The sequence below is a fragment of the Littorina saxatilis genome, linkage group LG3 (assembly GCF_037325665.1).
Source record: "Littorina saxatilis isolate snail1 linkage group LG3, US_GU_Lsax_2.0, whole genome shotgun sequence".
Classification (NCBI taxonomy): domain Eukaryota; kingdom Metazoa; phylum Mollusca; class Gastropoda; order Littorinimorpha; family Littorinidae; genus Littorina; species Littorina saxatilis.
In genome coordinates this window covers 7,722,410-7,750,122 of record NC_090247.1, presented here as the reverse complement: position 1 = coordinate 7,750,122, position 27,713 = coordinate 7,722,410, and the positions used below count along the sequence as shown (strand labels likewise).

Below are 27,713 nucleotides of genomic sequence, written 5' to 3'. Positions count from 1 at the left end.
TGAGTTGCGAAAATGGACATTGTCATTTTACACAAAGAGAAAAACACAAACAAGCAAACAAACATAATACAGGGTGGGTGAGTGAGTAGACAAAGTGGGTGGATGGACAGATATGCCCACTCACCCACCCATTTCATCCACACACCCACTTTATCCCTCCATCCACCCACCCATTTTACTGACCTATCCACTTTGTCCTAATCACCCACCCACTTTATCAATCCACCCATCCATTGACCAAAATACTTCATCCCTCCATCCATCTTCCCACCCATCCCATTCACCCACCCCATCCACCCACCCTATTCATCCATCCACACATCCACCCACCCTATTCATTCATCCACACATCCACCCTTTTCACTGACCCAACCACTTTGTCCCTCCATCCATCTATTCACCCACTCCATCCACACCCCCACTTCCTTCATCCATTCATGTAATCCATCCATCCATCCATCCACTAGTCAAAGAAGTCCTCGATGTCAATGCCAGGCTCCAGCAGGTTGTCTTTGAAAGCTGTCAGGTCCGTTTGGTTCAAGGCAAGATTCTCAAATGTTTCTTCCAAGTCTGTCTCTCCAATCAAGATGGCGCCAACAAGTCGACCCTCGTGCAAGACAACCTTCACATACTCCTCTCCTGCCACAGACAATTTTCAACACCAGAGAAATCATAATATGAAAAAAATATGTAGGGACAAAAATGCCCGGAAAGTTTAACAAGTGTGAAATAGAATTACATGTATTTGGAACTGATGTGCAGATAGCTTTGGAAAGAACTACACATATTAATTTGAACAAGGGATTGTCATCCTTCAAGAAATTTCGTCCAGCAGGTGTATGTGTAAACTAGGAGAAAATCCATTCTTTTGCCTCTGGATTTAATTCTAATTGTAAATCCAGAAAAAGTACTTCTTCTTTTTTCTTTGATCATGGGCTGAAACTCCTACGGTTTTTACGTGTATGACCGTTTTTACCCTGCTGTTTAGGCAGCCAAACGGCGCTTTCGGAGGATGCATGCTTAATTTGTGTGTTTCTATAACCCACCAAACTCTGACATGGTTAGCAGGATCTTTTCTGTGCACACTTGGTCTTACGCTTGCATGTACACAAGAAGGGGGATAATTCTGCACATAAGTTGACCTGGGAGATTGGACAAATCTGCACCCTTAACCCACCAGGCGTGGCCGGGATTCGATTCCGCTTGTGAGGCGGGCATCTTATCCACTAGGTCGTTGCGCCCTTCAGAAAAAGTACAAATCTACTACTACTCAAATCCACACCACAAGCAGATACCGGAGGGAAAAGGTAAGTTTGCCTGGTGGAGCTCTACACACATTAAAATATAAATCTTCAACAGCTGCTTTATTTACCTTCCGTAACTCTTAGCAAGAGCTCATAGTCATTGCCAAGACCCTGAGCGTTGAACAGTCCCAGCAAAACCACCTGCAAAACAGAAAAACTTCAATACCACTGCTTTATTTACCTTCCGTAACTCTTAGGCCAAAAAATTTTTTTTGTCTGTTTAGGGTAACATGACCAAAAAAAGTAGGGTCGGTAGGTAGGTAGGGTTTTTGTTTTTGTTTTTGTGTGTGTGTGTGTGTGTAAATGCTATGTTGGCTGAACATTCACTTCTTATATTTGATGAATACATGTTTCAAAACTAACGTATAAATAAAACAGAGAGAAAGGGAGAGAAAGAAACGCCAAATGTCTCTTTTTAGCATTTTTACCTCTTTTTTTTTTCTTTTTTTTTTTAAATCAAAAAAAAGTTTTTGGGTCGGCGCCAAATCGATAGGGTCGGTCGGGTTACCCTAAACAGACAATTTTTTTTTTTTTGCCTTAGCAAGAGCTCATAGTCATTGCCAAGACCCTGAGCGTTGAACAGTCCCAGCAAAACCACCTGCAAAACAGAAAAACTTCAATACCATTGGCCTTTAATAGGGACCACCAAAACCATCAATTACGAAGACTACAGAAATAAATTACATTGATACCTAATTATGTGAACTTGTGGGAGTCGATCCCTGCCTTATCATCACTTGCCAATTGAATAAATATGTTTTAATGTTATGTGATCATATGATGTTTCAGGACATTGAATACACATGTTGTAATGTCATATGATTATCATATGATCTCTCACAACTCATTAAAAATTCTGATAAAATATAATACAATGACACTTCCTTCAGAATACTTTGGTAAAAGCAGGCAAGGTGTGACATGACCGTTAAAGGTTGTACATATTCTCTCCTATCACACACAATAATTCTACCCTTCTATCTTTACAGCCATGACACCATAAAGCACACATTTTTTGCCAACCTGGAAATATCACATGCTCTAATTTTACCTTTTTATCTTCACAACCCGGACATGATAAAGTTAAAATACTCTGCCAACCTTAATTGTACCCAAAGAACTTATGACTAAAAAATGTTTAGTGTCAAATATGGTTGTATTCTCTCACATTCAACACACTACTTTTACTCTTTATATCTCTGCAGCCCTGATAATGATATGATGAAGCAAAAGTACACCACCTACCTTGTACCCGAAGAACTTCGTAACATGAGCAAATAACTCAAAGCAGATGTCCAAGGAGATGCTCTCCCCTCTCGTTGCAGCCACCATGCTCCTTGCTGCGTACGACCCCATCTGACGTGCCTGTGTCCACAATCGCATCTGCAAATACAAAAATACAAAAATAAATTACCCCCCAAAATTGTTCCGATTTTTTCAAAGTTGTACAACAGTTAGCGCACTCACATGAAGAGTGAATAACACTTTACACAACACATTATATGAGTGCACCTGCTGTTTTGCCAAATAACTGCGAGGCCATGCATGCAAACAGTAACTTAAATAATATATGTGATTTTCTTGTACACTTGTGAATTTCTTTGGGGGGTGAGGGGGGGCACAGAATTTGGGATTTCACTGTATCACACCAAGCCTGGATGATAATAATAATTGTCAGTAAGTACTGGTGTCACATGACTGATGTGAACCAGTTGATTGGCTAATGGCGATGCGCTTAAATCTGTTAGCGCACTCTTGGAGTGCGCTAACTTTTCCACAGAGCGTATTCTTACGCCCTTTGCCAAAGCGAGACTGTACTCTCATCCTCAGAATTAATTAATGACATGTAGCTTATATTCTCCACAATACCAAATGACCATAAATTCCCTGCTTCTCAATTAAAGCAGAAGTGGGTTTTTTTCTGACAGATTGCATGTGCCTGTGCCAGTGCCAGTGATCTAAAACTAGAAGCCGCTGTGTTTCATCTCATTTTCGCCGACTTGCATAGATTCTTCTCATAATATGCCGTGTTAGTGGCATGTAGCTTATCATCCACATTTCCAAATGATGAGTTAGTATACAATTCCCAGCGGCTAACAGAAAACACAAGTGTTATTCCGATAACGTACACAGCATTTGGAAGACTGATTCGATCGACTCTAGCAGACTACACTGAAATACGACTGCATCAGTTCAGTAAATGAATGGTTTCCGAATTATTATTTCAAGGCAAGAACAATCGTAATCGAAAACGTGTAGGGTTCAGAACGTTCTTACCATATAATTATAAGACTTATTACCAGGCTGCCTTATTCGTGCAGACTCAGTGACAGTGCAGACTGCAGTGGTTCGATTGTTCTAGCCTAGCAGTAGCAGACGACATAAACCCCGCTCAGCAAATTAACATGTTGGGCAAATGTGAACGAAAAAACGATGGGGATATAATACGTGTAGGGTTCAGAGCATTCTTACCGTTCATATTTAGTATCAGACTCCCCGATGAGTGAAGATACAACACGAGATATATGCCACATTTATTTTGAAAATGTGCGAACAGTCGTGTCCTTCGTGTCGTGGGGTAGTCAATTCAAGGGGAGTCACTCCGCACAGTCAATCCATCGACGCTCGACTGAAGGTTTCGAATCGCAAATAATGAAGAGCAGAGTCCTTTCTCAGAGTTCAAATGAGGTCTCTCTGAAAGATCATCACTGTTCAGCTTTAACACTACACTGGAATTTACCAACAGAAATTAAAATGCGTGTGACGAAAGCACGACACACTTGAGACACCGGCCCACACAAAAGTAGATCTTACTGTACACGACCTGACCACACAGTTATACCTATTCAAATGCGCGTAGCAAAGTGTGCGTTTGGAATCTTCTTTTTTCTATGGCGGTACTGACAATATCGTTATTGAAACAATCCCAGTGCACTAAGGGATTTATAGAGCAAATCTCGAAAATAATTATTGAACTCAGCGCTATGCGCTTCGTTCAATAATGAATTTTCTCGATTTGCTCTATAAATCCCTTAGTGCACTGGGATGTCTCAATAACTTAAATAATAATAATGGACATTTATTAATCGCCGTTTCTCACAAGAGCTCACGGCGATTTACATATTAATTTCTGCCGTGTGAGATGGAATTTTTTACACAATATATCACGCATTCACATCGGCCAGCAAACCTCAAGCCTATTAGGGCGAGCATTCACCTTTCACGGCCTTTATTCCAAGTCACACGGGTATTTGGTGGACATTTTTAGCTATGCCTTTTCAATTTTGCCAGGAAAGACCCTTTTGTCAATCGTGGGATCTTTAACGTGCACACCCCAATGTAGTGTACACGAAGGGACCTCGGTTTTTCGTCTCATCCGAAAGACTAGCACTTGAACCCACCACCTAGGTTAGGAAAGGGGGGAGAAAATTGCGGCCTGACCCAGGCCTGAACACGCAACCTCTCGATTCCGAGCGCAAGTGCGTTACCACTCGGCCACCCAGTGCTATCCTTAGCATGATGTGCTAAACAGATTCTTCTTCTTTGTTCATGGGATGAAACTACCATGTACACATGTGTATGACCATTTTTACCCCGCCATTTAGGCAGCCATACAGCACTTTCGGGGGATGCACGCTTAGTATTGTTGTGTTTCTATATTACCAACCAAACTCTGACAATGATTACAGCATGTTTTCTGTGCACACTTGGTCTCAGCTTGCGTGTACACACAAAGGGGGATAAGACCCATACGTTGACCTGGGAGACTGGACAAATCTCCACCCTCAACCCACCAGGAGCGGCTGGGATTCGAACCCTCTTCTTCTTCTTCTGCGTTTGTGGGCTGAAACTCCCACGTACACTCATGTTTTTTGCACGAGTGGAATTTTACGTGTATGACCGTTTTTTACCCCGCCATTTAGGCAGCCATACGCAGTTTTCGGAGGAAGCATGCTGGGTATTTTCGTGTTTCTATAACCCACCGAACTCTGACATGGATTACAGGATTTTTTTCGTGCGTACTTGGTCTTGTGCTTGCGTGTACACACGGGGGGTGTTCGGACACCGAGGAGAGTCTGCACACAAAGTTGACTCTGAGAAATAAATCTCTCGCCGAACGTGGGGACGAACTCACGCTGACAGCGGCCAACTGGATACAAATCCAGCGCGCTACTGACTGAGCTACATACCCGCCCATTCGAACCCTCAACATGGGAGGCCGGCGTCTTATCCACTAGGCCAATGCGCCCGTTGTGCCAAACAGATAAAAACACAAGGCAAAAGTATTTACCTGCAGCCACAGTTTGGAGCGTTCCCAAGCTGCTGTGCACACATCCCCTGTAGCATACACGTCGGGCAGGGACGTCTCAAGCTTGTGGTTCACCTTGATACCACCGTCTTCTGCTACCTCAAACTGAAACATGTTAAACAGGCTGGTGCAAACTGTCACAGGTATATTATGCTTTGACACACTGTTTTCAAGTTGGAATATGGCTGAACTGATATAAGGTAGTATAGTGGAACCCCCTATCTAGGACTTCCTCCTTTTTACATTTAGTCAAGTTTTGACTAAATGTTTTAACATAGAGGGGGGAATCGAGACGAGGGTCGTGGTGTACGTGTGTGTGTGTGTGTGTGCAGGGGCGGACCTAGTTGTGGATAAGGGGGGGGTTCCAAATTGGAGCAGGGGTCCAGGGGCCGCTCAGGCCCCGGTGGGGTCCATGAGCAAAGCCCTGGTGGGGGGTTTTAGGTCAATCGGAGGCCTCTCGTGGAAGATAACAAGGTAAAAAAAAAAACGGGTGGGGGGGGGGGGGTTCCGGGCACCCAGGAACCCCCCCCTAGGTCCGCCCCTGGTGTGTGTGTGTTTTGTGAGCGTGTGAGTGTGTGTGCGTAGAGCGATTCAGACCAAACTAATGGACCGATCTTTATGAAATTTGACATGAGAGTTCCTGGGAATGATATCCCCGTATGTTGTTTTCTTTTTTTTGATAAATACCTTTGATGACGTCATATCCGGCTTTTGTAAAAGTTGAGGCGGCACTGTCACACCCTCATTTTTCAATAAAATTGATTGAAATTTTGGCCAAGCAATCTTCGACGAAGGCCGGACTTTGGTATTGCATTTCAGCTTGGAGGCTTAAAAATTAATTAATGATTTTGGTCATTAAAAATCGGAAAATTGTAATTAAAATTATATTTTTATGAAACGATCCAAAATTACGTTTATTGTATTCTTTATTATTTTCTGATTCCAAAAACATATAAATATGTTATATTTGAATTAAAAACAACCTCTGAAAATTAAAAATATAAAAATTATGATTAAAATTAAATTTCCGAAATCGATTTTTTCTGGATTGTTAATTTCACTGCTTTTGCCACGAGCGGTGGACAGTCGATGCTACGCGTGTACGGTCTTGCGGAAAAAATGCAATGCGTTCAGTTTCATTCTGTGAGTTCGACTGAGCTTGACTAAATGTTGTATTTTCGCCTTACGCGACTTGTTTTTTTTAAAGATTTTCTGTTCATATTCTCTGTAAATTTACGTCCATGTAAAAACTCCCCCTTTTTAAGACCTGATTTTCTCAGATTTTTTCAGGTCTTTAAAGTGGGATTCAACTGTACCCAGGAATAGGAACAGCCATTGTAAAAGTGTCTAAAAATTGACTACATCCAGGGAAATAGCTGGCTCACCCCTTCCCCCCTCCTCTCCATCCCCCTCCCAACAAGAGTGTGATTTATAAAATTAATTCACAAAAAAAAAAATCCCATGCTGCAAAGAAATTGAGAAAGCAGCCAGTTTTTAGTGTGAGGATACACTTATCCATTGCAAAAGTCTAGACAGAACAACGTCAACACGACAAGAAATAAATTTGTAACAACACACGTACAATATCAAAAAAAGGTTTCCCATATGATGTGATACTGATCTCATGTACATCACCTGAAAGTTAACAAGTCGCGTAAGGCGAAAATACAACATTTAGTCAAGCTCAGTCGAACTCACAGAATGAAACTGAACGCACTGCATTTTTTCTGCAAGACCATATACAGTCGTAGCATCATCTGTCCACCGCTTGTTCTGAGCGTGTTTTTAATCCAAACATATCATATCTATATGTTTTTAGAATCAGGAACCGACAAGGAATAGGATGAAATTGTTTTTAAATCGATTTCGGAAATTTCATTTTAATCATAATTTTTATAGTTTTAATTTTCAAAGCTTGTTTTTAATCCGATATAACATATTTATATGTTTTTTGAATCAGCAAATAATGACAAATAAGATGAAATTGTTTTTGGATCGTTTTATAAACAAATAATTTTAATTACAATTTTAAGATTTTTAGTGACCAAAATTATCAATTAATTTTTAAGCCTCAAAGCTGAAATGCAATACCAAAGTCCAGCCTTCGTCGAAGATTGCTTGGCCAAAATTTCAATCAATTTTATTAAAAAAATGAGGGTTTGACAGTGCCGCCTCAACTTTTACAAAATGCCGGATATGACGTCATCAAAGACATTTATCGAAAAAATGAAGAAAACGTCTGGGGATATCATGCCCAGGAACTCTCATGTAAAATTTCATAAAGATCGGTCTAGTAGTTTACTCTGAATCGCTCTACACAAACACACAGACACACACACACATACACCACGACCCTCGTTTCGATTCCCCCACTATGTTAAAACATTTAGTCAAGTAGGCTTGCACACTAGCTCCTATCACATTTCAAGACAAGGCAAACACCAGAATTTAGAAACACAATGACTGCAGACACCTGATTGATTGTTATATTTTAAGGTCATCCAAGGGTAATACTTATTTTAGAATCAGGATAGACTTCAGACTAATCATTAGTTCCAGAGAGCTTTTGAACTATTACATTTCCTTACCTTTCGATTGTGGAAGAAAAGGGGGGTAATCTGATAGCCAACAGAGTTTGAGCCATAAGGGTTTCAAGCAAAATAATGGGGAATAGAAATTGGGGAGGGGGGTGGGGGTGGGGGTGATGTGGGGTAGAAGAGGGGAGGGGGGTACAGGTGGGAGTGCGTGGTGATGATAAGGGGGTGGTGGTGGTGTTCGGAGGTCTTTGATTCTGTGTCTACATGGTTAAGCAGGAAAAGTGGTGACAAAACAGGTAGTATGAATTCTTGTGTGGCAATGCTCATTAGTCTCCACTTCTAATATCAAGTGAAAGTTAACACTTATTTCTGTTTACACAAAAAAGAAATGTAAAAGGTAAAGGCAAAGTAAAGGTATACCCATAACCATATTTGATTGATTTGCGACATGTTAACCTTTGCCATGCTTCCTGGGTTCACCTGTACCCAGAGACACACTAAAATCATTGTAACTCTGGAACCATTAAAGGTATCGTTTTGAAATTTTAAGTATCTCTCACACACCTAATTTGCTCTCTGTCTGCAAATTTTTAGTGTGTACATGACAAAACATTAAAATTAATTGATTATGTTAATTAACTCCCGCAGTGGGGCACTGCGGTTATGAAATTAAAGGCCCCTCCTGTTTTTGGAACCGCAGGAGCTTTCTAGTTTGCTGTTAGGTAGATTTTTGGTTCCTCTTTCCTGTCATGCTCTCTTTTTCTTCATGAATTCTTTTCTTTTTTCTGCCTTCTTGCTCATTCACCTGTATTTTTTCCAAAAATCTCTTCTCTTGCCGCTTGTCTCGCGATTCATGTATAGTTTAATCTGTTGGTGTTCTGATGTAAGTCCAGCAGTAGATAGGTTAAGCCTATTTTAACATACTGGAAACTGGTAATCTTCCAGTAGGTATTAATTTAGTTTTACTAAAGCCTGCTGGGACACAAGTAATGGGTTAGTGCATTTGTAAACAGGAATCGCTTGACAAGTGGCCCCCTTCATCCCCCCCTTCCTCGTCCTGATATGGCTCTGCGTAGTCGGCTGGACGTTAAGCAACAAATAAACAAACAAACAAACAAACAAACAAACATGTTAATTAACATAAACACTACCGATTGCGCGGGTTCACGCAAACCCATACTTTTAAAGAGTAGTAGTGATTGTAACTATCCCTCTGCCGACGGCGCGGGTTCTGCTACACCCATAATTACCAAAGCGGCGGAACAGTGTCTGTCTGCCTGTTTGTCTCCAAGAGACTGTCTGTCTCTCTGTCTGTCTGTCCGTATCTATCTGTCTGTATGTCTGTTGTCAGTTGCTCTGTCTGTCTGTCTGTCTGTCTATCTGTCTATCCGTCTATCTGACTGTCTATCTGACTGTCTGTCTCTCTCTCTGTCTCTCTCTGTCTCTCTCTCTCTGTCTCTCTCTCTCTCTCTTTCTTAGTCTCTCTGTCTCTCTCTCTTAGTCTCTCTCTCTCTGTCTCTCTTTCTTAGTCTCTCTCTCTCTTTCTTAGTCTCTCTCTCTCTTTCTTAGTCTCTCTCTCTCTTTCTTAGTCTCTCTCTCTCTCTTTCTTAGTCTCTCTCTCTCTCTCTTTCTTAGTCTCTCTCTCTCTTTCTTAGTCTCTCTCTCTTTCTTAGTCTCTCTCTCTCTCTCTCTTTCTTAGTCTCTCTCTCTATCTCTTTCTTAGTCTCTCTCTCTCTCTTTCTTAGTCTCTCTCTCTCTCTTTCTTAGTCTCTCTCTCTCTTTCTTAGTCTCTCTCTCTCTTTCTTAGTCTCTCTCTCTTTCTTAGTCTCTCTCTCTCTCTTTCTTAGTCTCTCTCTCTCTTTCTTAGTCTCTCTCTCTCTCTCTTTCTTAGTCTCTCTCTCTTCTCTTTCTTAGTCTCTCTCTCTCTTTCTTAGTCTCTCTCTCTCTCTCTTTCTTAGTCTCTCTCTCTCTTTCTTAGTCTCTCTCTCTCTCTTTCTTAGTCTCTCTCTCTCTCTTTCTTAGTCTCTCTCTCTTTCTTAGTCTCTATCTCTCTCTCTTTCTTAGTCTCTCTCTGTCTCTCTCTTTCTTAGTCTCTCTCTCTCTCTTTCTTAGTCTCTCAGTCTCTCTCAGTCTCTCTCAGTCTCTCCCTCCCCCTCTCCCTCCCCCTCTCCCTCCCCTGCAAGAAGTCGGTGAAGGGAGAAACTCGATGCACCCACTGAAGTAGCGCTGTGGGTTTCCCTGAACCCACCCCGTCGTTAGAGAAATAAACGGTAAAAACCCTCTTTCAAATGTATGGGTTCAGACAAACCCGCATCGTTGGGCGTGTGTAGTCAAAAGCGGCATCCGGCAAAGGTTAAGAGATCTCAAGAATAAGAATTGTACCATTAAAGGTCCTTGTCTACATTTTTATACCGAAATCGCCATTTGACCATTAAAATGCAGAGTCTATTATCTACAATTATCAACAATACACCCCCTTTCGATCAGGAAAGACGAAGCCAGTGTAGCCGTTTGAAAATTCATTGTAGTATTCCAGCGTAGTACTCATAGTAGGATATCCTTATTTGGAAAATGCCAAGCGCAAAACTCCTCTCAAAACCCGTGCATTTCATGCGTTTAAAAAAAAGCGTGGACAGCGCTCCAGTGTCAAACTGTTGCTGCACTTGTTTGGGCGTGGCTATAAGCATAGTGACATGAATTTGATTGGTCAGTATTTTTAGGCAAAGCACATGTTCTCAGCAAACAGAAAACAAAATATTGGAAGCGTGAGTCACGCTACCCAAAAATAAAATCTTTTTTTACATATATTTTTTTTTCTAGAACTTTTTTCCCCATGGTTCATTCATCATCTGACATAACTTTTTAGCGAAATCTAACCATAAGATTATTGAAAAAAAGCAAAAATGTAGACGACCACCTTTAAGGTTAAATCCTTAATTATTGAATGAAAAAGTAAAACTGGCCGGCACATCTGTAAAATTCAACTGTAAAAATTTTTTTTTAAAAAAAAGCACACAAATGTACATGAGGGCTCTTGCTGTGAAATGCAAAAAAAAAAAAGTGGTGAAAATCCACTCTGAAAAAAACAAACCCAACCCCACAAATTTACATCAGGGCTGTGAAAAGCCGAAAAAGACTGTGCCAGTGTCTCTACTCACAGTGTTTCCTGGCAGGAAGGGGTCAGTGAAGGGGATGACACCTGTAGCACTGACCACCAGGTCGCAGCCATACACACATCCGTTACTCAACTCTACGTACACGGGCCATTCTGAAAAAAACAAGAAGAGCAAACGCTCGATCGAGTCACTTTCGCAGTTCTGAATATTATATGAGGCATCAGATGGACAGGAAGAAATTGCTATTCACAACACAATACAGATGTAAATAATTTGATGTAAAGAATAATCCTATAAAGTTTGAATCAAATCCGATGAATAGTTTCAGAGATATGATATTTCAATTTTTTTCCTTCAAGACATACCTGTGACCTTGAAAAAGGTCAAAGGTCACCAAAGCAGACGTCAAAGTGTAGAGGTCACTGGGAGTCACGTTCACATAAAATTTGAGCCCGGTCACTTTTATAGTTTCCGAGAAAAGCCCAACGTTAAGTTGTGTGTTGCCGAACAGAAAAGGCTAGTTATCTCCCTTGTTTTTCTGATAACGTTCGTAAAAGGCTACAGATGTAAATACTTTGATGTAAAGAATAATCCTACAAAGTTTCAATCACATCCGATGAACTTTGTCAAAGATATAAAATGTCTAATTTTTCCTTTGACGCTGACCTGTGACCTTGAAAAAGGTCAAAGGTCAACGAAACCATCGTTAAAGTGTAGAGGTCATTGGAGGTCACGACTAAACAAAATATGAGCCCGATCGCTTTGATAGTTTCCGAGAAAAGTCCAACGTTAAGGTGGTGTCTACGGACGGCCGGCCGGCCGGACAGACTAACACTGACCGATTACATAGAGTCACTTTTTCTCAAGTGACTCAAAAACCACACGTCCGTTTCTCAACTCTATGTACATTGGCCATCCTGGAAAAAAAAAACACACGTCCGTTTCTCAACTCTATGTACATTGGCCATCCTGGAAAAAAAACCACACGTTCGTTTCTCAACTCTATGTACATTGGCCATCCTGGAAAAAACCCCACACGTTCGTTACTCAACTCTATGTACATTGGCCATCCTGGAAAAAAACCCACACGTCCGTTTCTCAACTCTATGTACATTGGCCATCCTGGAAAAAAAACCACACGTCCGTTTCTCACAACTCTATGTCAATTGGCCATCCTGAAAAAAAAACCCACACGTCCGTTTCTCAACTCTATGTACATTGGCCATCCTGGAAAAAAAACCACACGTCCGTTTCTCAACTCTATGTACATTGGCCATCCTGGAAAAAAAACACACGTCCGTTACTCAACTCTATGTACATTGGCCATCCTGGAAAAAAACCATACGTCCGTTACTCAACTCTATGTACATTGGCCATCCTGGGAAAAAAAACACACGTCCGTTACTGACAACTCTATATACATTTGCCATCCTGGAAAAAAAACCACACGTCCGTTACTGACAACTCTATGTACATTGGCCATCGTGGAAAAAAAACACATGCCGTTAAAAATCAACTCTATGTACACTGGCCATCCTGGAAGAAAAACCACATGCCGTTACTCAACTCTATGTACACTGGCCACCCTGGAAGAAAAACCACATGCCGTTACTCAGCTCTATGTACACTGGCCATCCTGGAAGAAAAACCACATGCCGTTACTCAACTCTATGTACACTGGCCATCCTGGAAGAAAAACCACATGCCGTTACTCAACTCTATGTACACTGGCCACCCTGGAAGAAAAACCACATGCTGTTACTCAACTCTATGTACACTGGCCATCCTGGAAGAAACCCACATGCAGTTACTCAACTCTATGTACACTGGCCATTCTGGAAAAAAAACCACACGTCCGTTACTCAACTCTATGTACACTGGCCATCCTGGAAGAACAAAAAGAGACGTCCGTTACTCAACTCTATGTATACTGGCCATCCTGGAAAAAACCCACATGCCGTTACTCAACTCTATGTACACTGGCCATCCTGGAAAAAACCCACATGCCGTTACTCAACTCTATGTACACTGGCCATCCTGGAAGAAAAAACCCACATGCCGTTACTCAACTCTATGTACACTGGCCATCCTGGAAGAAAAAACCCACATGCCGTTACTCAACTCTATGTACACTGGCCATCCTGGGGAAAAACTCACACGTCCGTTACTCAACTCTATGTACACTGGCCATCCTGGGGAAAAAACCACACGTCCGTTACTCAACTCTATGTACACTGGCCATCCTGGGAGAACAAAAAGAGACCACAATTAAGCCATGATGTACAGAGGAACCCCTCTCTAGCGACCTTGAACATGTTGACAAAAATCGGTCCTTATGGAGGGGAGTCCTTACAGAGGGAGGGGGCGGGGTCAGGGGGCCACAAAGAAAGTCACCTCAGATTTTCTTAGAAAACAGAGAAGTTTGAGTTGCTGACGACCGTTTCCTCAAGCAAACTGCTTCGATTTCATGTTTGACATTGTCGATGGTGTCCACCAGTTCTGGTGCATGTTTCAATGCAAAAAGAGTTAGTTTCTGAGCAAGCATTCTTTACAGCAGTCCCTGCAATGATGAAGGCCCTCCGAGAAAGAGAGTGAAAAATCGGCCACCGTTCTCAGCATCGCGTATCTGTGTGTAACCTCTTTCATTGACAAGATACTCTTGTTTCCCCGCAGCCTTGACCAGTGAGTCGGTTACCTAATCTGTTGTGTTGCTTTGTCAAAAGTTAGACACAGTCAACTAGTTTTGCTCTGAGTGAACAGTGCAGCTGGACTCAGTTAGCCGGTGACACCTCTCTGGCCACAGCACCAAACAGTACATGGCTGGGGGGAGGGAGAGAGAGAGAGAGGGGGGTAGCTGGCTAAACTCGGTGGGGTGTCCGGTGTCACTGCATGTCAGCAGGAAGAGCATTGGAGAGAAATAGAGAGGTGTACTCTTCCAAACAATTTCCAAGGATCAGTTGTCAGGGCTTAGGGTAGTCAGTGATTGATTGATTGATTGATTAAACTTTATTACCGAAGGATGGAGATTTTAGGCGTTGCCTAGTCTTACAATCTGTCCTTGCTAACTAACATGAATACAAAACAGAACATGAAAACATTATAAGAGCAAAGTGAGGGAGAGTGAGAGCGGTGTTGTGTACAGTGTATTTCCAACTGAAGAGTGAAAAGTCACTGCCACAAGATCGGCATGCAGTCAATAAAGCCAGACAAGAAGAATGATTATGACAATTTTTGCGGCTCTATCTGCTGGTTTTTTATTCAAACTGGTTTTCAACGCTTATTCTCACAAAGCATCTGCACACCTGCCTCTGCCTCTGTGCTGTGTTTGTGTGGCTGCTTTCGTATGTCAGTGCATGGTGAGTGCGTTCACTGCCTTGTCACCACTTTCCCACCTTTTCAGAATGTTTTCTTTGTCTTGGATAATTCTTTGAATTTGCGATTTTTCAACATCAAGACTTTTTGCAATCGCGATGGCACTTTCTCCCTTTTTGTGTCTGTTCACAACATTCACTCGATTTTCGAGAGTTAAATATTTTCTTTTCTTTGTAGACGCCATGTCGATCTCCACTGCTCTTCTGTCCAAAGACTGTCTATTCTGACTGAATTGAACGGTGTATGTTGGTCACGTGAGTTTGTTTTCTCGATGATTGGTTTGTGATGTTTATTCAGCCCACACAACCATCACACCTCTCAGCGGTTAATTAGTGCCTTTGCTTACGCGAGAGGCGGTTATAACTGGTTATAACTGGTTTGTCAGTGATGCGTTACGCTGACTGAGAGTCTTGGAGGCGGTTATAACTGGTTATAACCGGTTTGTCAGTGATGCGTTACGCTGACTGAGAGTCTTGGCTTTGTCTGACAAAGTCGTTACACAAGCTGTTAGGTCGGTCCTTAGACGTTAGAGCGGGGTGGTCGCTACACTGGTGACAACTATATAAGGAAACACATCGGTTAAAAAAAAAAGGGTCGTTGTGGCGGGGTAGTCGTTAGAAAGGGGGGTCGTTGTGAGGGGTTCCACTGTATTACGCATATTTGGTGACCATCATTTTAGTATGAAGCAGTCAACATGTAGTTCACAGTTCTTGAATTTCCCAGCAAGAGCCCTCATGTAAATGTGTGTACATTTTTTTTTTCAGTGGACTTTTACAGATGTCCTTGCCAAATTTACTTTTATTTTTAAGTTAATGTTTGATATCACAAGGCTCTCAATACTCAAACAAGTGTTGCTGAACTCTATAGTTATCCCGGAACAAAATAATTGTGAACTACATTTTGACTGTTCCATACCAAAATGACGGTTGCTAAATTCCATGCATACTAGAGCTGAGAGCTGCATACCCATTGCTCAAGTCAATGTTAAACATACATTGCTCATGCAACTAAGGATAAGGATAAGGTACCATGCATATAAATAGTCCTGTTAGGTTACCTTCATGGAGATTCGGGCTGCTTTCTTACTGCATGTGTGTGTTATAATGTTTCCAAGCCCTGAGACTTTCACTGTGAGCATGAGGATCATAAATGGGGGGGGGGGGGGTGTGTGTCTTTAAAGGGAGGTTACACTGTACCTTGCTCTGAATCACCGGCAAAATGTGTTGGCGTGTGCGTCTTCAGGTGTGTTGCAGACATCTGGTCTCGGTCCATCACTCTCACCACTTCTACCTGGTAATCCACATGCACCTGTGGACACACCTGAAAAAAAAGTCCCATGAAGCAATAATAAGAATCTTAAACAAACGAGGCATAGCGCTGTTTAGAGATCTAATAAACAAAGGGAAGTAAGCGCTCTAAATACCTATGACATGTGTAATAGAGTGTGGCAGATTTGATTAAAACCGGGGGCTGCCAGGGGATTGTGCAGGATGTTTCTTATTTACTCGTGATGTTGTTTGACCTCGCGTTGTGTTTTGTTTTGAGTGTAAGAATATTTCCCGTTTCCCTCTCTTATCCCCGATGCAGTAGACTCTAGTTTTCAGCTATCAAACGGCCAACGGCCTCTCTCTTGCAACGAATGTAGCCCACACCGTGGTTGTACAGTTTAAAACATCATTTTTATTCTACAAGTGCATGAAATCAAAACATCGTCACTTTCATGCAGACTCGTCACTTCACAACTATTTCTGTCGTGTCTCAGTACTGTCGCTGACTGTCGTTTAAACAAGGGGGGGTGATTATCAGGTTCCCGATTGACAAGGAACTTATTCAGACTTAAAGTCTTTATAACAGAACTCCCGATTAACAAGGAGCTATTTAGTGCATGAGATACTATCACTATCAGATTCCCGATTGGCAAGGAATTTATACAAACGTTATAACAAAACTCCCGATTGACAAGGAGCTATTTAGTGCATGAGATGCTATCAGATTCCCGATTGGCAAGGAATTTATACAAGCGTTATAACAGAACTCCCGATTGACAAGGAGCTATTTAGTGTAGACTGCAAGGTTCCTAGTTCACAAGGAATGATTAACAACAGATCTAAGCAATAAATCCTTACGGTTAGAAATGAAGGCCGGCTTCCGATTAACGAAGAAGTCGGCTAAGGTTTACTTTTCCCGGTTAACAAAGAATTTGGTTATAATTAAGACTTCCGATTAACAAAAAGTCTGGTTACAATTACTGACTCCCGATTAACAAAGAGTCCCGCACCCGCGAAATCCAAAACATTATATAGACCTCAAATCTTTGGACTATTTCGCATAATCATGCGCTACAGTGAACTCTGACCCTGAATCACTTACTTCCGGCAAATAATCCGGTTCTTCCTCAATTTATACTACTCTATTTTCCGCTAACCGTCGTTAAACAACCATGTCCGTAAGCGACTATTATCCTAAAAAAACTTATCATTTTATCAAACACCTCCCGCACATCGATACTAACAGATTAGCAGCTGGTCGTCTGCAACGAAGTCACGTCTGCTTGAAGCGTCAGTGCTAAGCTGTTCTAAAAGCTAGCATCGTGCGTCGTAAATTACGTCACATAAAAGATGGCGTCAAGTGCATGCGTACCAATGAAGTCACTCAAACACGCGCACGCACACTGAATATTATTACGTGGGCTGCAAGGCTATTCCCTCACAAGAGTAAGTGAGAGTTGTTCGGAACCATTCTCCTGGCACCTGAGAGAATAACAACCATTGAAATGAACAAGCTTCTTTCATCCTAAAAAAAAGAAAGACGAAAGTCATGTGTCTGCTAGTGGCCCAGTCAGGACCCAGCGCACACACACACACACACACACACACACACACACACACACACACACACACACACACACACACACACACACACACACACACACAACAAAACAAACTACAGACACTTACACTTGAGGCACCTTTCATGTGTCGGCTAGTGGCCCAGTCAGGACCCAGCGCACTGTCAAACACACACACACACACACACACACACACACACACACACACACACACACACACACACACACACACACACACACACCAAAACAAACTACAGACACTTACACTTGAGGCACCTTTCATGTGTCGGCTAGTGGCCTAGTCAGGACCCAGCGCACTGCCAAACACACACACACACACACACACACACACACACACACACACACACACACACACCAAAACAAACTACAGACACTTACACTTGAGGCACCTTTCATGTGTCGGCTAGTGGCCCAGTCAGGACCCAGCGCACTGCCGAAGGATCCGTCCCCTTCACCTTCTGTTGGGCTCAACGCAGACCCACCCTCTGTAAAACACAGCTTTTATACTTCATTATTGTAATTAAGAAGAAGTGCAATTTCTTTGGCACAGTCATCCATCAGCCAAGGCACTGTATATGCCAAGCAAAGGCCGAATCTGCAATTTTTCTCTCTCTGTCTCTCACACACAAACACGTGCGCACGAACAAACACGCACACACACACCCACATAAACACATGCAAAGACACACACACACATATCAGCACACACACACACACACACACACACACACCCACATAAACACAAAGCAAAGACACACTCAAAGACATACACACACACACACACACACACACACACACACACACGCACACACACACACACATAAAGGAATTATCTTTAGGGCCTACTATACCACATTCAATACATTTACAGTGTGTTCCCCCATTTAACCTAGCTCTTTTGAGTTAACTCCCCCTTTTTAAAGCCTTGCTCTTTATTCAGATTTTCTATCTATAACTTCTGTAAACTGCATGACCATTTAATTTAACATGAAAGCCTCCTGCATCCCCAGTTCAAGACCCCCCTTTCTCAGCTTGTTCATGTTCATAATGAATGTCTGTTAATCTATCTCTATGTTCCACACCAGGACAAATACCCAGACCTGTTTACCCTAAACCCGCGGCAAGAGTACTTTCCCAAAAAGTTGAGTGTATTTTTCAAAAAGTTGGTGTACTTTGCAAGCAAAGCCATATGGGCTAGGGAAAATGTACGCGTGGGTGCAAACGTGTTTGTGTAAGAATAGCATGTCTTGTGAACACCTTCAGAATTTAACTCCTTCAACAGGGATAAAACAATTTTATTTACCTGTCAGTTTATAGCATTATAAACAGTGTCTTCCAAACAGATTGATAATGAAATGATGAAGTTCGTGAAATAACATCTGCGGTTGACAGTGGCAAGTTCATTTTTACAATCATCTCAGAAAACATTGCTTCAGCACGGACTACATGTATACAGCCTTTTCTTCTGGCAGAATTTGCTTTGCGGGAATGAACTTCATAATTCCTTGGCAGCTTTCATCGGAGTTCTTTGCAGCAACCTTGTCCAGGTGAGTTTTGGAACTGCAGTGTCGTTCGATGTAATATTTTCCAGCATGGGCAACGGAGAAATCTGATTTACAATACTTGCAGTGTGCATGACTTTTTCCGATAGTAGACTCCACAATTCCTGGCTCTTTCTTATATTTCTCCAAGAAAATCTGCTTCTTCTGCTGTTTAGATTTGGTAGTCAACCGAAACTGGCACATTTTTCTGCTTCATTTTGCCACGATTGTCCAGACGATCGCACGTGCCAACAACTGAACAAGGTTTCCACAGCTGAAGACTCGCTGTCATGGTTATCTCCCTTCGACCGAAACCGGTATCGGTTGTACCATCCCGTAATCAGCACACCAACACCAAAAAACGTATTCTAGACTTTTTCTTTGGCGTATTTTGTGCGTGTGTCGCGTATTTGCGTACCGATAATAATTTGGCGTACAAAATATGCCCAAATCGTACTGGTAAACAGGTCTGAATACCAATGGCTTGTATGCTATATGGCGGATTATTAATTCTTGTTCTTGTTCTTTTCAGATTCTCCCTGTTCTAACCCATGCACGGTTTACAGGCCTTGCGCGGAGAGGATTGCCACTGCAATAAGTCCAAACCTCACCATTTTCTGTTCACAATGTCTGTACATCCACTTACTTTTTTAAGACACCCCTCCCTCCTCCCCTCCTCTTAAGACACCCCCTCCCTCCTCCCCTCCTCTTAAGACACCCCTCCCTCCTCCCCTCCTCTTAAGACACCCCCTCCCTCCTCCCCTCCTCTTAAGACACCCCCTCCCTCCTCCCCTCCTCTTAAGACACCCCCTCCCTCCTCCCCTCCTCTTAAGACCTAAATATTCTCAGTTTTGGGGGAGTTTTGAAAAGGGGGATGTGGGGGACCAGTCTGTACCAAGTCCGAATCTGACCATTTTCCACAGTGTATTTGAGCCGCTTGACCAAGGCGCTTGCCTCCTCTTTCTTCTTCTGGTTGAGGTGGGGCAAGAAAAACTGGGCGGCTCCCTCGTCCACAAAGGCGCTGGAGATTGACCGGTCTTTGATGGCCCAGACCACCTCACAGCCCTCCACCTCATACCTGCCTGACACATCAGCAAAAGTTAAATGGATAATGTATACATGTACGAAAGAAAAAAGGCTCTTCGATCGCTTCCAAATATGATGATAAAATCGTTTATTTAACGTCACTCTGTAAAAACATTGGCGACAAAGTTAAGATTCTCAGTTACACCCTGGTCAAAAAGTACCACATGTCTGTACTATATAGTATACAATAATGTACTTAATATACTACAGTACTTTTACTACATTACTCTGTAAAGTACTTTTACTATACATGTAGTACACTACAGGGCAAATAATGCTACCTGACAGGAGCACATCCTTTATTTTGCAAAAGCAAGCGTTTCAAAAGCTAAAATAAACGCCGTAAAATATAGTCCAAGAAAGAGCACTCTTTGTGAGGGCTGTTTATGTTACTCCCACAGAGTTACTTCTCTTGTTTGTGTAGGTGATGCAGTTACTGGAATGCTGCGTCATAGATGGCATAGGCGTCTTTACTGGACTGCTGCGTCATAGATGGCATAGGCGTCTTGCCCAAACGACCAGATAAATAGTATCCCTTTAAAGCCCCTTTTGATCACGCTCAGACCAAGCTTTTCTGACCATTTCAGCCTTTGAAGCCCCTTTTGATCACGCTCAGAGCAAGCTTTTCTGACCATTTCAGCCTTTGAAGCCCCTTTTGATCACGCTCAGAGCAAGCTTTTCTGACCATTTCAGCCTTTGAAGCCCCTTTTGATCACGCTCAGAGCAAGCTTTTCCGACCATTTCAGCCTTTGAAGCCCCTTTTGATCACGCTCAGAGCAAGCTTTTCCGACCATTTCAGCCTTTGAAGCCCCTTTTGATCACGCTCAGAGCAAGCTTTTCTGACCATTTCAGCCTTTGAAGCCCCTTTTCATCACGCTCAGAGCAAGCTTTTCTGACCATTTCAGCCTTTGAAGCCCCTTTTGATCACGCTCAGAGCAAGCTTTTCTGACCATTTCAGCCTTTGAAGCCCCTTTTGATCACGCTCAGAGCAAGCTTTTCTGACCATTTCAGCCTTTGAAGCCTATTTTGATCACGCTCAGAGCAAGCTTTTCTGACCATTTCAGCCTTTGAAGCCCCTTTTGATCACGCTCAGAGCAAGCTTTTCTGACCATTTCAGCCTTTGAAGCCCCTTTTGATCACGCTCAGAGCAAGCTTTTCTGACCATTTCAGCCTTTGAAGCCCCTTTTGATCACGCTCAGAGCAAGCTTTTCTGACCATTTCAGCCTTTGAAGCCCCTTTTCATCACGCTCAGAGCAAGCTTTTCTGACCATTTCAGCCTTTGAAGCCCCTTTTGATCACGCTCAGAGCAAGCTTTTCTGACCATTTCAGCCTTTGAAGCCCCTTTTGATCACGCTCAGAGCAAGCTTTTCTGACCATTTCAGCCTTTGAAGCCCCTTTTGATCACGCTCAGAGCAAGCTTTTCTGACCATTTCAGCCTTTGAAGCCCCTTTTGATCACGCTCAGAGCAAGCTTTTCCGACCATTTCAGCCTTTGAAGCCCCTTTTGATCACGCTCAGAGCAAGCTTTTCCGACCATTTCAGCCTTTGAAGCCCCTTTTGATCACGCTCAGAGCAAGCTTTTCCGACCATTTCAGCCTTTGAAGCCCCTTTTGATCACGCTCAGAGCAAGCTTTTCTGACCATTTCAGCCTTTGAAGCCCCTTTTGATCACGCTCAGAGCAAGCTTTTCTGACCATTTCAGCCTTTGAAGCCCCTTTTCATCACGCTCAGAGCAAGCTTTTCTGACCATTTCAGCCTTTGAAGCCCCTTTTGATCACGCTCAGAGCAAGCTTTTCTGACCATTTCAGCCTTTGAAGCCCCTTTTGATCACGCTCAGAGCAAGCTTTTCTGACCATTTCAGCCTTTGAAGCCCCTTTTGATCACGCTCAGAGCAAGCTTTTCTGACCATTTCAGCCTTTGAAGCCCCTTTTGATCACGCTCAGAGCAAGCTTTTCTGACCATTTCAGCCTTTGAAGCCCCTTTTGATCACGCTCAGAGCAAGCTTTTCTGACCATTTCAGCCTTTGAAGCCCCTTTTCATCACGCTCAGAGCAAGCTTTTCTGACCATTTCAGCCTTTGAAGCCCCTTTTGATCACGCTCAGAGCAAGCTTTTCTGACCATTTCAGCCTTTGAACCTGAATTCAAACTAATACAAATCCCAAAACAGAGAGACGGCCAAAATTCAGAATCAACAAACAAGAATGGTAAGTTATTCAACTTATTGGAATGTTAAATTATTGACATTAAAACTCGTTACATTAACATTTTTTTTTGCCAATAATTGAACGTTCCAATAACATACCATTTTAGTTTTTAGATTCTGATTAATTCAAACAGTTTACAGCTGACAACAGCAATGTATAGCAAAAGTTACAACGCGATCCTTTCCTGGTCACAGCAAGATTATGGTACCTGCTAACTAAAGTTTATTGACGCAATGATCATGCAACATTCTTTCCAACTTGAGTATTCTGTTCAAATATTCCGAGAAAATTTTAAACACCAATTAAATCAACCTTTTTTCTCTCATCTTTTTCTATCAGTGAAAAAAAAGACAGTAATCTTGCAAAGCAGCTATCAGAAAGGATCACATTGCTGTGAAACCTAAGTGATAAATTTAAGACATATTTTGTGGTCACCTGGTCCGACAGGTTCAAACCAGTTTTACTGCGTCATTTCTTTTTAGTAATATTTAAGAAAAGGGATGAAATTAAAGCACACACGCAGCAACCTAACATCGCGAGTTGTTGTAAATGTCATATTTTTAAGTACACGATTTTTTTACAAATACAAAAATTTTTGTAGACAGTTTGTAATTTCAATATTATGATCGTATTACATGTATCTAACTTGCTATACTCACACAAGTTCTGTGGCAATCCCACCATTTCCGACCACCACAATTCTTTTTGCTGCGCTAAGCTTTTTCTGGAAGCTCTGCACACAGTTTTAACAAGAGTTCAGCAGACACAATCTAGAAAGCCAAAAAACATAACCAGTCCCTCACATAATGGCAGAAACCAAACCCACAATGGATGAGAGAAAAAACAATCGGAAGCACAGCTGCATTCTACGACCAACTGTGCATAATGTTTGTTACGGAGGTCCCCCCCAAAAAAAATAAAACAAGTACAATTCCTTTGACAAATTCTGTTTGTAAGAGAATTTTGTTTGCTTTAAATCTGAATGATGGAGTCGTGTACATTTCACTTTAAGTTCAAAACACAAAATCAACGTTTAACAGCTTTGCAAAAGTTAAACTATGACTGTTCCATATAACATACTTAAAAAAGTTTTTTTTAAAAATAACCTATCCCATTTACTTTCAAATCCAGTCATTTCCACAACATTGAATTAGCTAATAAAACTTCCAACTGCTAAAGATAAAACATTATGCAAGATAAACCAACTTTCTGAAAAAGTATATCCATGCTGTTGATACAGCAAATTTGGTGCCTGGCAGGTCTAATCATGGGAATCAGGACATCTGTGTGTTTGTGTGTGTGTTTGTTTGTGTGTTTGTATGTGTGTGTGTATGTTCAGTGTTTGAATGTAAGTGTGTGTGTTCAGTGTTTGTTTGGTCAGTGTATGTGTGCATGTGTTCAGTGTTTGAGAGAGAGAGAGAGAGAGAGAGAGAGAGAGAGAGAGAGAGAGAGAGAGAGAGAGAGAGAGAGAGAGAGAGAGAGAGAGAGAGAGAGAGAGAGAGAGAGAACTCAGAAACTCAGGAACTCAGGAAATTTAATGCGAGGCCACCGGCATATACGCATGGGGGTTTACAAAAGACACAGGAAAAAAATAGGAATAAAAATCCACAACAAAATTTCATGGTTGTACAGAAACAAGAGAAATATATATCGTGGCACGAAAATTTACAAATTTTGTCTCAAAGTATCAGTCATAGCAACAATTGCCTGTTTGAAATTTCTTCATCACGTGTTTTCATGGCATAATAACAATACATGGCTACAGCTCTATTAATGTATATACTCTCATTTTGTAGCAGAAAAATCAAGGGTGGTACATGTACATTGTCAGTGAAATATTTCAAAATATATTTTACACGTAGATCCTGGTATTTTGGGCAATGTAGCAGAAAATGTATTTCGTTTTCCACAGCAGGACAAAACGGGCACGTGTTTGGTACAGCACTATAGCGTTTGTTTCCATTCAGGTCAATAATACCTAGGCGTAGTTTGACAATTTTGTTTGTTTGTTTGTTTATTTGTTGCTTAACGTCCAGCCGACTACGCAGAGCCATATCAGGACGAGGAAGGGGGGGATGAAGGGGGCCACTTGTCAAGCGATTCCTGTTTACAAATGCACTAACCCATTACTTGTGTCCCAGCAGGCTTTAGTAAAACTAAATTAATACCTACTGGAAGATTACCAGTTTCCAGTATGTTAAAATAGGCTTAACCTATCTACTGCTGGACTTACATCAGAACACTAACAGATTAAACTATACATGAATCGCGAGACAAGCGACAAGAGAAGAGATTTTTGGAAAAAATACAGGTGAATGAGCAAGAAGGCAGAAAAAAGAAAAGAATTCATGAAGAAAAAGAGAGCATGACAGGAAAGAGGAACCAAAAATCTACCTAACAGCAAACTAGAAAGCTCCTGCGGTTCCAAAAACAGGAGGGGCCTTTAATTTCATAACCGCAGTGCCCCACTGCGGGAGTAGTTTGACAAAAATGTTTCTAAATTTAGTAAGTGTGATATCTGTTAGGTATTTTTCCGGCTGCAATAAAGACTTGAACGAACTATACGTTGAAAATCTATCACTTTCCATTATCTTACCAAACCATTCCTGCTTATAGCAGTCAATCAAACGCTGTCTAAACGCACGCAGAAAAGCTTTTTCATGAACAACACCACCATTCAGCCATACAAAGGAAAACCCACACATATCCAAACAACGCTTTACCGAGCAAGCCCAATTTTGCAAATCAACCTCATTTCCGGGTAACCTTGAAAATCTTTTTTTATCCATCTCGTACGCTTGTCTAGGTAATCTAACCAAAAACATGTTCTGCAGCTTTAGCCAGTACCTGATAACACTGACAGTACTGTCAATGAATAAAGGGAAACGACCGAGTTCTCCATATGCCATCGCGTTTGGAGTTCTTGGTAAAACATTCAAAAATCTTTTACAAGCAAACAAATGCGGAGATTCAACAGAACGAAAGCGTGTGATACCCCATATTTCAGAGGCGTACAAAAGCATAGGTTTTACTAGCGCATCAAACAATTTAAAAAATACACTAACATCCATGCTACCTAAGCTCCACATTGTTTTCATGATTTCTACCACTTTTCCCTTGGCTCTGCCTGCAAATTCTTCTAAAGCAATGTCAAATGATAATTTTGTTGTCAATGTGACACCCAAATATTTATAACTGTTTACAACATCCATAGGTTTACCTTGATAAAACCATTTTTCTGTCTTAGATAGATGACCGCCTTTCCGAAAAACCATTACTTTTGTTTTCTTTAAATTTACACTGAGGCCAAGGGCAGAGGAGGCTTGTTCAAGATTGTTCAATTGGTTTTGTAGTCCAACAGGTGTTGTAGAAATCAAACAAATATCGTCAGCAAAAAGAAGCAAAAAAATTTCTTGTAATCCAGGCAAAAACTGAACACCATGCCTTCCATTTGAGGTTACTTTATCGGCTACTTCAGTAATTAACAGGGAAAAAATCAGGGGAGACAACATGCAGCCTTGTTTCACCCCGGCAGGGCAATCAAAAAAGTCAGACACTTCAGGGCCCCATCTTACACATGACTGGACAGAATCATAAATCCCTTGTAGCATACGGTGCATTTTCGTCGAAGTTTTTATTTTTTGAAGAACGACCCACAAACTATCCCTGTCTACAGAATCGAAAGCTTTCAAATAATCAATAAAAGCAACGTACAGTTTACTTCTCCTTTGTCCATACAGACATTTCTTAATCATAGTCACAAGTGTAAAAAGATGATCAATAGTTGAATAGTTTTTTCGAAAACCAGCTTGTTCTTCACATATCTTGTGTTCACTCTCTGCCCATTTACACAGACGCCTATTTAGGATGGAAGTAAAAACTTTACTAATAGTACTCAGGAGGGAAATGCCCCTATAATTTCCAGGATTATTTACATCACCCTTTTTCAGTAAAGGAACTATCACGGACTGACTCCATTGTTTAGGAAACACACCAGTGTCATAAACACGGTTAAAGAACTTAGTGAGAAAAGGGGCAACAATATCCTCAGCTGCTTTTAGAAATTCTGCTGGTATTTCATCAATACCAGAAGCTTTCCCTGCTTTTAATTTTCGAATGGCTTGTTTTACCTCAGCTAACGAAATTTGTTCATCCAATTCATGAATATGTACATCTTCCTCACTTTCTTCATTTATTACATTTTCGTTTTGTTCAGGCGTTGAAGCTGTGTGCTGTCCCAAAATGTTTTCAAAGTGATCTTTCCAGACATCGATATTTATAGTAGCACGGTTTCTCTCCCTTGGGCGAGACAGCTTTACCGTTGACCAGAACATGGAAGGATTTTTTCTGTTTTCTAGTAAAGAATCTTGTACTGATTTTCTATGTGCTTTCTTTTTCTCTTTTATCATATTTTGATATTCAGATCTTTTTTGCAAATACTGTAGTTTATCCTCAACCTTTCTTAGTGCGAGAGTACCGACTAAGTAATCTATTAACTTCACGTTTTCCCTCCCTACACTCTGTGTCAAACCATCGGCTCGTACGACGCTGACGGCCTCCAAAAAACACCGTGCGTCGCATGCACCGACCCGCTTCTAAAAGCGTGTTTACAAACATTGTCAAGGCAGCGTCAGAGTTATCATCAATACATGCAGCAGCGTCATCGATGGCAGTTTGACCTTCACGTGAAGAAAGAAAATCTAAAAATACCCCAGCTTTGGAGGAATCCCAAGTCAGTTTCTCTGAACTAGTCTTATTCTCACTGTCTACATCAGCGTCAATTTTTAGGGCAGCACACACATCTAGCCGAACAGGCATATGATGAGACTCAATGCGGTTGACAACAGAAAACATATTTACATATTCAACAAAATCAACTGAAGACAAAAAGTGATCAATAGTACTATTTCCTCTTTCAGACACAAAAGTGAATTTATCATCGAAACCTGGTTGTACTAATCCATGCAGAGGTACAAGGTGAAACATGCAGCAAAACTGAATCAGTATTTTACCAAAGTTATTTGTCAAAACATCTTGTGATTTTCTTTCAAAAACATTACCATCCTCATCGTCATCTTCTTCATCCACACATTCAAGACACCAATCCCCTATTCGGGCGTTCAAATCACCTCCAAGTAAATAGTACACATCCCTGCCAGCTTCCATTAAAGACAAAATAAACTGTTCTAGCATTTCTAGAGTACAATCATAATCTTTTTTATCATAGTACACACTGCCCACTGGATGATTATACAGACCAATAAACATCATGTCTTTCTCACAACCAAACAATTCTTTTGAAAGTTTTACGCACAAAACATTTTCACTCTTGGTATCAATAGTCTCAACAAAATCCGACAGACATTTACGAATCAAC

At 41.5% G+C, this 27,713-nt stretch overlaps 1 protein-coding gene across 2 annotated transcripts in view; it reads right to left on the bottom strand.

Moving 5' to 3' along the window:
- Nucleotides 1-318: 318 nt before the first annotated feature.
- LOC138961498 (pyridine nucleotide-disulfide oxidoreductase domain-containing protein 1-like) overlaps nucleotides 319-27,713 on the bottom strand; it is a 38,296-nt gene continuing 10,901 nt past the window's right edge. The window contains exons 6-14 of one of the 2 annotated variants that reach the window (XM_070333151.1): nucleotides 22,996-23,069; nucleotides 19,960-20,126; nucleotides 17,886-17,992; nucleotides 15,835-15,958; nucleotides 11,309-11,418; nucleotides 5,596-5,718; nucleotides 2,550-2,687; nucleotides 1,373-1,445; nucleotides 319-639 (exon numbers count right to left, since the gene is read on the bottom strand). In XM_070333151.1, the coding sequence (XP_070189252.1) occupies nucleotides 464-639; nucleotides 1,373-1,445; nucleotides 2,550-2,687; nucleotides 5,596-5,718; nucleotides 11,309-11,418; nucleotides 15,835-15,958; nucleotides 17,886-17,992; nucleotides 19,960-20,126; nucleotides 22,996-23,069 (1,092 nt within the window). In that variant the 3' untranslated portion in view covers nucleotides 319-463. Of the gene's footprint in view, nucleotides 640-1,372; nucleotides 1,446-1,626; nucleotides 1,903-2,549; nucleotides 2,688-5,595; nucleotides 5,719-11,308; nucleotides 11,419-15,834; nucleotides 15,959-17,885; nucleotides 17,993-19,959; nucleotides 20,127-22,995; nucleotides 23,070-27,713 lie in introns of those variants that run through there. The other variant, XM_070333152.1, reaches the window with a different exon arrangement.